Raw genomic sequence first — 8,864 nt, 5'->3', positions numbered from 1 at the left:
AGTGAGATATCGGCTGGAGGGAGCACAATAATCTGGCAAATAGGAAGTGCAAAGACATGGCTTAAATCAGGAAATTCATGGAAGGAGTAGAGATTTCAAGGTTCAAGACAAACAAGGTTCAGTGGAGGATCATTATAGGAGCTGTCCAGAATTCCAGGTGGCTCTGCAAGAAGAGCCATTGCCAGACACAGCAGAGGTAATGGGTTCAAGTCCAGGCTCTGACACCCTATTAGGATGTTAAAGGACATACATGTTGGTGTTGATACCCCTCTGTACGGGCAATGGGGTCATGAATAATTATTAATACATGGATATGCAGACATTTCTAAGAGACAATTTATTATATTTGTAGAATTAACCCCTTAGGAGTAGCTGAAGGTTTGGACCCCCCTATAGTCCTGCACAGCCAGGCAACACGCATCTTCTCACAGGCTTGCATCCAAAGTCAGAGATCAGTCCTTGAACTTTTTTTTTGTTTATTTTATTTAGGTTTGAACTGGGATGGGGTTAGGGGTGTACAGGATGCCGAAGGGAACTGACAACAAAGGACAACTTCCTGGAACTATTTACAAGCCTTCACTGCAACACAGTCTCTGTTGGAGAGCTAACCAGAATCTCCTAATGTACAACCCCAGACCCCCTAGATTAAGTCCTCTTCCTTAACCCAGCAATCTGTAGGTATCCCTAAACAGGGGACTTGTCACTTTGAGAAATAAACAGTCCCTGGCCTGTGGCAAATCTGGTTTCCCACCAGAGTGCTCATTTCCCTATCCACCCAGGGGGTGAAGGGGTGCTCACCTAGATTCTCTCTGCACCGCTGATGAGTTGGTGGCTACTACCAAGACTTTTAGCTGGGCCGCTCCTTCTATGCTGTACAGGTGGTCCTCACTCTGGAGACCAGTGAGCTCTGAGCCTTCCTTCTTTCCAGCTCCACTGCCTGTAGGTGAGCCTCTCTCTCCATCTGGACCCCTCCCAGGCTCCTGCCTTCAGCCTCACATCTTCCTCTCTGTCTTACACCCAAACTCTCCTGCAGCTGAGCTGACTCGCTTACTTTTCAGGGTTGTCCTAGCCCCTTACCAAGCCTCCTGTTGGGGATTGGCTAGGATCCCTCAGGAATACAAGCCAGCATCTCCTCAGATCCACCCACTGCCTCAAGACCTTCCTCCAAAGCTCTAGAGCAGGGGGAAATTCCAGAGGAGCTGGCCTGCAGAGCCTCTCAGCCCTGACTAAAATTTGAGCTCCTAGCTATTGCACTCAGGCTGCTACTCAGCCCTCCTGTATAACAACTATATTATAGCTCCCCCTAGCTAACTAGGAGGGTGCTGCATATTTTGAGCTTTCCATATGTTGACCAATATATAATGCTTTCGGCACTTTCATACTCAGGGTTGTGCTGGATAATGTCCATCTTTCTATAGCTGGATCAGAGAGGGAGTTTGGGCATTTACTTTGTGAGAGGCGTACGTGCGACATGTATGAATACTATGGTATCTTCCATTGTTGTGTTTAATCGAGTTGTCTATATTCAGTGAGTGGCTTCTGGGCACCTCCATCTCTACAATTAAGCCCATCGGGAGGAAACACATCAGCAAGGGCAGTTCCCAGGTGGGGAAACACTGCATGCTGCTTGTGGCTGTCTTAGGTTTTACCCGGAAGTGACATCATCGGGGGTGTGGCCTCTAGTAACAGATAAGTGTAACTATATGAAGGGTACATTGTGGTGTCCTTGGTACTGCAGATCCCAGGCGTGTTCCATCGTATGACTCTGGATGGGGCTGCAGCAAACCTGGAGGAAGATGAATATAAAGATATTTGTATATAACCCCCAATACCCCCTAAATTCCTGAATCCTGAATGTGCCAGAATTACATAAAAATATGTAACTGATAGATAACAGCGCCATGTTATATACCAGAAATATAGATTCAGTGTAGAGATCAGAGGGAATGTAATGGTCAATGGAAGCTGGAAAATCAATAGTCATAGTACTGAGTGTATATAACGGTCATAGTACAGAGTGTATATAATGGTCATAGTACAGAGTGTATATAATGGTCATAGTACAGAGTGTATATAATGGTCATAGTACAGAGTGTATATAATGGTCATAGTACAGAGTGTATATAATGGTCATAGTACAGAGTGTATATAACGGTCATAGTACAGAGTGTATATAATGGTCATAGTACAGAGTGTATATAACGGTCATAGTACAGAGTGTATATAATGGTCATAGTACAGAGTGTATATAACGGTCATAGTACAGAGTGTATATAATGGTCATAGTACAGAGTGTATATAATGGTCATAGTACAGAGTGTATATAATGGTCATAGTACAGAGTGTATATAATGGTCATAGTACAGAGTGTATATAATGGTCATAGTACAGAGTGTATATAATGGTCATAGTACTGAGTGTATATAATGGTCATGGTCCTGAAGTGGTCAATCATTTCAATATAATGGAAATGTCTCAGAGATTGTGTTACTCGGTGTGCTCCGTACTTTAGATGTCGGCATTGCAATGAAATCCATCACATTTATGCAAAGTCAATCATGAGACGGATCTCTGAAGACTATTTCCATAATTCCATCCTCAAATACATCTTTCTGGACATGTGCCGTCGTCTCTCTCTGGAGTCACACCAAACCTGGACATGTTGTCTCCGCACTCCTTGTCTATTGTAATCTCTGCAGTCTTGGGACTCGTCTTGGCAATACCTTCTAACACTTGTATTGTGATGGGGAACCTGGACAGCATCAGGAAGAAGGAGAAGTTGAGTCCCACCGATGGGATCTTTCTGGCTAAGGGAATGGTGAATATTGTCCTCCAGTGTTTGATGAGTCTACATGGAATGCTCTATGTCTTGAGACCGGAGTTATTTTATGTTAGAGAAGTAAGTAGATTTATGAACCCATCAATTTACTTCCTGACATATTACAACTTCTGGTTGACCTTCTGGCTCTCAGCTCATTACTGTACCAGCATCACCAATCTCAGCTATGGGTTCTTCATCTGGTTCAAGAGAATTGTGTCCAATTTCCTGAGTCAACTTCTATTCCTGACAGCACTTGGAATATTCATTATGAATGTCCCGACCCTCTGGGCTTTGTATGTAGGAAGTATCCCGTCTTCTGAGAACAGGACAGAAGCTTCTGGTAACAGATTCCATGAAACTGTTTCCTATTTTGTGTCTGCAAACACCCTAGGTGTCGTTCTGCCATGCTGCCTTAGTCTCCTGTGCCTGGTCCTTACTTTCTTCTTTCTGCTGAGACACGTCTGGAGGGTGAAGAATAACGACTCTGGATCAACACGTCCAAATCTTCAGGCTCATGTCACGGCACTGAGGACAATCTTCTTCTTACTTCTCATCTGCACAATCCTCTGCATGTCTCAAGTGGACATTTTTCTTCAAATTTCCTCACTGTATATAGTCTGTTGGGATTTACAATTATTATCTCCAACGGCTGAGGCGGCCGTCATCTTCCAGGCCAGCAACAAGCTGAGAAGGTTTATTCTGCAAAGATTCTGGACCAGAAGCTGGAGGAGCACAGAGACTTAAAATGTAGAGGATCCTCACCTTGATATCTAAATATTCAGTATAACATTTTATTCTGATAGTGTGATGGTGATCAGACTCAAATGTTTCTAAAGGTGAAGCTTGTAGTTTTGTATGGAGTGTGAAAGGATTATATCTCCTGTCAAGTTATAATTGCTGTCTTTACTTGGGTCATTTACCTTCTCGGGTTGTCCCGGGAATCATTGTCATTGGGCCTGAAAGTGATGAGAAAATCCTAAGTTTGGAGTTGTCAGCAGAACAGAAATAGAGGGGAAACATTCCAATGGGAACACCTGTTCTGGTGACAACTCTTCAAGAGGGGGTTACCATACCATGTCTAAGAGGGGGGTTACTATACCATGTCTAAGAGGGGGGTTACCATAACATGTCTAAGAGGGGGGTTACCATACCATGTCTAAGAGGGGGTTACCATACCATGTCTAAGAGGGAGGTTTACCATACCATGTCTAAGAGGGGGGTTACCATACCATGTCTAAGAGGGGGTTACCATAGCATGTCTAAGAGGGGGGTTACCATACCATGTCTAAGAGGGGGTTACCATACATGTCTAAGAGAGGGTTTACCATACCATGTCTAAGAGGGGGGTTACCATACCATGTCTAAGAGGGAGGTTACCATACCATGTCTAAGAGGGGGGTTACCATACCATGTCTAAGAGGGGGGTTACCATACCATGTCTAAGAGGGAGGTTACCATACCATGTCTAAGAGGGGGTTACCATACCATGTCTAAGAGGGGGTTACCATACCATGTCTAAGAGGGAGGTTTACCATACCATGTCTAAGAGGGGGGTTACCATACCATGTCTAAGAGGGGGTTACCATACCATGTCTAAGAGGGGGGTTACCATACCATGTCTAAGAGGGGGTTACCATACCATGTCTAAGAGGGAGGTTACCATACCATGTCTAAGAGGGAGGTTACCATACCATGTCTAAGAGTGGGGTTACCATACATGTCTAAGAGGGGGTTTACCATACCATGTCTAAGAGGGGGGTTACCATACCATGCCTAAGAGGGGGGTTACCATACCATGTCTAAGAGGGGGTTTACCATACCATGTCTAAGAGGGGGGTTACCATACCATGTCTAAGAGGGGGGTTACCATACCAGGTGAAACGCCGCTTTAACAGCCATCATTGCCGGCTTCTTGACAGCAACTGATAGAAGCCGGCAATGAAATGTAATTTTCTGGAAATTTAAACTGATTCATTTTTTCTTTATTGTTGTTGTAATATTTAGCACATCCCCCAACAAGAATGAAAAGCAAAAAACAGAGAATTCCCCCCAAACACATAATAGACCCTTGGAGTCCGCTATGGGTTTTAAGGGGGTGCTTTGTATGAAAAAAATGTTTGAGATCCCCCAGAAAATTCATACCAGACCCTTAAAGTGGAGTTCCAGCCATTTTTGTGTTTATTAAAAGTCAGCGGCTACTAAAACTGCATCTGCTGACTATTAATAAACACCCACTTACCTGTCCCGGGGTCCAGCGATGTTCTCACCTGTGCCATCCCTTCTCCCCTCCTCCGCACCATCCCTTCTCCCCTTCTCCCCTTCTCTCCTCACCTGTGCCATCCCTTCTCCCCTTCTCTCCTCACCTGTGCCATCCCTTCTCCCCTTCTGTCCTCCCCCACGCCATCCCTTCTCCCCTCCTCTCCTCCCCCGCACCATCCCTTCTCCCCTTCTCTCCTCCCTCACGCCATCCCTTCTCCCTTTCTCTCCTCTCCCACGCCGTCCCTTCTCCCCTTCTCTCCTCCCCCGCACCAGCCTTTCTCCCCTTCTCTCCTCACCTGTGCCATCCCTTCTCCCTTTCTCTCCTTCCCCACGCCATCCCTTCTCCCCTTCTCTCTTCCCCCACGCCATCCCTCCTCTCCTCCCTCACGCCATCCCTTCTCCCCTCCCCCGCGCCATCCTCTCTCCCCTTCTCTCTTCCCCACGCCATCCCTTCTCCCCTTTTCTCCTCCCCCGCGCCATCCCTTCTCCCCTTCTCTCCTCCCCCGTGCCATCCCTTCTCCCCTTCTTTCCTCACCTGCGCCATCCCTTCTCCCCTTCTCCAGTCCCCCGTACCATCCCTTCTCCCCTTCTCTCCTCCCTCACGCCATCCCTTCTCTCCTCACCCGCGCCATCCCTTCTCTCCTCCCTCACGCCATCCCTTCTCCCCTTCTCTCCTCCCCCGTGCCATCCCTTCTCCCCTTCTGTCCTCTCTCGTGAAGGAAGACCGAGGGCTGGGCCCACAGATTCAGAGGGTACACGATGCCACACAGACAGCGGTTCTTTTAAAACAATTACGTTTACTGAACAGTTATAGTGATCATGTAGCTGAGCATACGTAAACAGAATGATAACATCGCATAACCATGCAGTAAGAATACTACTGTCTAACACTAACTCCGTACTTGCGGACTTTTCCCCAATGTCCAGAAAGCAGCCTGGCTGCGCCTGAATGTTCCTGAGCAAGATATAATGTTGGGGTGCACCCTAAGTATTGTGCAATACTATTTGTAGTCCAAAGGAAAGTGGAGTGTGTCTCTTGTAACTTTCTGGTATATCCAAAATGTCACTGACCACGTGTGGTGCGATGTGCTGTGGCAAAGCCGCACTTACGGTTCCCTGGCAGGCTCTTGGTGCTTTCTCCTGACCCACTCCGGAACCGGACCATACAGTCACTTGTTTCCTGGTCTCGTTGTGAATCTTCCTTATGTGCCCTCGCCAGATTCGCCTGTGAGCCGTAAATCCTCTTCCAGGCCCCACACAGATTCTCCAGACGTCCTCAGCATCCATCAGACAGACCCAAACTCCACTTCCTCCTCAGCACAGGAACTCCTCCCCTTCCCATAGAGTTTGTGATGCAGTAAGTCATTTCTTAATTGCAGCCTCAAACCTGCATTTACAGTTCACTATGACCCTTCTGAGGGTCCTACTCGGCCCCTAAATTAGTATTCATTAAACTTTATAGGGTAAATAAGCATTTATCTTGTCTTAGCAAAAGTCACTACAAAATCGATTCTTGTACTTTGCTGCCATCTACTGACCAAAGAGCATATTGCAGTTTAATATTACACACCAGTATTAATCCATGCATCACACCCTTACACTAGCACCATCCCTTCTCCCCTTCTCTCCTCCCCCGTGCCATCCCTTCTCCCCTTCTCTCCTCCCCCGCTCCATCCCTTCTCCCCTTCTGTCCTCTCTCGCACCATCCCTTCTCCCCTGCTCTACTCCCCCGTGCCATCCCTTCTCCCCTTCACTCCTCCCCCGCGCCATCCCTTCTCCCCTTCTCTCCTCCCCTGCGCCATCCCTTCTCCCCTTCTCTCCTTCCCCGCGCCGTCCCTTCTCTCCCCCCCCGCGCCGTCCCTTCTCCCCTTCTCTCCTCCCCGGCATCGGCATCTCTACTGTGGGCACCAGGCTGTGACAGCTTGTGGCTTTACAGCTTGGTGCCCACTGTGCATGCTCAAGTCGTGCCGCGTATCCTGATTGGTCCGGCAGTCTCCTGGGATCTGTGAAAGTTTCCAGGAGACTGCGTGAAGGAAGGGGGAGGAGGGGACTGAACTTCCTTCTCACTGAGCCAGAAGTGGGTGCTGGTACCTGTCAAAAACAGGTATACACTCCACCCAAAAGGTGCCAAATATGGCAGTGGAGGGGGGGAGGAGGCAAATAAGTGGAGCTTCCACATTTGAGTGAAACTCCTCCTTAATCTGAGCATATGGCCTGGCTGGCAAGGAAAGGTGGACGGGTAAGCATGTGACCCCCTCCCCCCTCCTTGAACTCTACCAGGCCACATGCTCTCCGCATGGGGGGGGGGGTGACTTGGCAAAGTACCCTTCCCCATGTTGATGAGGATAGGGACCTCATTCTTGCAACCCTTGGGTGGTGGTTGTGGGGCTCTACAGACGGGGGGCTTATCAGAATCTGGGCACCCCTTTAATAATCCCCAAATACTCCCCCTCCCCCATGATTAAAACAAATGTAATCACATAGAAAAGATCCCTCCCACCCACTCTCTCAGAATGGAAACAAGGATCCATGCAGCTGTTCCATTGTATCAACTCACACCACTAGGGGCGTTCTGAAATGGGAAAGAAATATGGGGCCCTTCAACCAACTCAACACAAGCCAAGGGTGGCCTCCAATGCTAGGACATGAGACAAACATGGACTATGGTGTCCTTGAGGTGTCTCAGGATTTGCTCCTTGAGGTCCTTGAGGTGTCTCAGGATTTGGTCCTAGAGGTGTCTCAGGATTTGGTCCTAGAGGTGTCTCAGGATTTGGTCCTTGAGGTGTCTCAGGATTTGGTCCTTGAGGTGTCTCAGGATTTGGTCCTAGAGGTGTCTCAGGATTTGGTCCTTGAGGAGTCTCAGGATTTGGTCCTTGAGGTGTCTCAGGATTTGGTCCTTGAGGTGTCTCAAGATTTGCTCCTTGAGGTGTCTCAGGATTTGGTCCTTGAGGTGTCTCAGGATTTGCTCCTTGAGGTGTCTCTTTTGTGTAGTTGTGTCTCCTTCAGAGAAATGTTCCACCTGACTCAGATCCTCAATTAATTCCTAACCCTGTAAATTACCACCAAAGAATCAACTCAACAAGAACACATGTCAAGGCTTACTGGCAAACATCATCATTTTCGTCACTGTTGTAAAGATAATTACTTTCAATAGAAGGAGTTTGAATAGATGTCAGTCATTGAACACCAAGCTGGAGAGATCCAATGACTGTATTCAAATATGATCTACAAGGGGCCATGAGCTGGACGGCTGTAATTCTATATGTGCCAATGAAATGGAGGAGGCAAGACAAATATGCCGGTCTATGGATTAACTACATTTGCTTCCATTTAAATATTTTATTTTCAGCCTTAGAAGATGGAAAATGACACAAACAAGATGACTGCAGTACATTAGTACATGATTTTATGCTGTAACAGTATTGAGAATGCACAGAGTTCCTGGACAGAATGTAGGAAACACTTTATGATTTATACAGATAATTGACTATTTTGATACATTTGCAATCTGGCAATCATATGAAGTCATAGATATTATAATTATTACAAATTAGTTTACAAATTCTAGAATACAGGAATGAGAAATGTCACCAAATGTAGGCAAGAATTTTCATTACTGATTCACACTAAAAAAAATTGGAAATGTAGGTACAAATTAACCAGACCAACCAATCAAGATAAGACAAATACACTTTGCGATCTCCTTTCACATTCCGAAGTTTTCGTCTAGGAGAAGAGTTTTAGGAAATTTATAGCAATCATAGAAGCATCAACATTCCGATAC

At 46.6% G+C, this 8,864-nt stretch overlaps 1 protein-coding gene across 1 annotated transcript; it reads left to right on the top strand.

Moving 5' to 3' along the window:
- The first annotated feature begins 2,659 nt into the window (after nucleotides 1-2,659).
- Nucleotides 2,660-3,565, top strand: LOC149470662 (taste receptor type 2 member 40-like). Its single transcript, XM_089661318.1, has one exon. The coding sequence runs from the start codon at nucleotides 2,660-2,662 to the stop codon at nucleotides 3,563-3,565; it is 906 nt and encodes a 301-aa protein (XP_089517444.1).
- The last annotated feature ends 5,299 nt before the right edge of the window (nucleotides 3,566-8,864 follow it).

The sequence above is a fragment of the Staurois parvus genome, unplaced genomic scaffold, assembly GCF_062004578.1.
Source record: "Staurois parvus isolate SC_StPar_1 unplaced genomic scaffold, SC_StPar_1.0 ptg000034l, whole genome shotgun sequence".
Taxonomy (NCBI): domain Eukaryota; kingdom Metazoa; phylum Chordata; class Amphibia; order Anura; family Ranidae; genus Staurois; species Staurois parvus.
This window is presented reverse-complemented; position numbering and strand designations above follow the sequence as displayed.

Excerpts from the sequence above, each read along its gene's own strand:
- LOC149470662 (XM_089661318.1), top strand. The coding sequence starts at position 2,660 with ATGTTGTCTCCGCACTCCTTGTCTATTGTAATCTCTGCAGTCTTGGGA.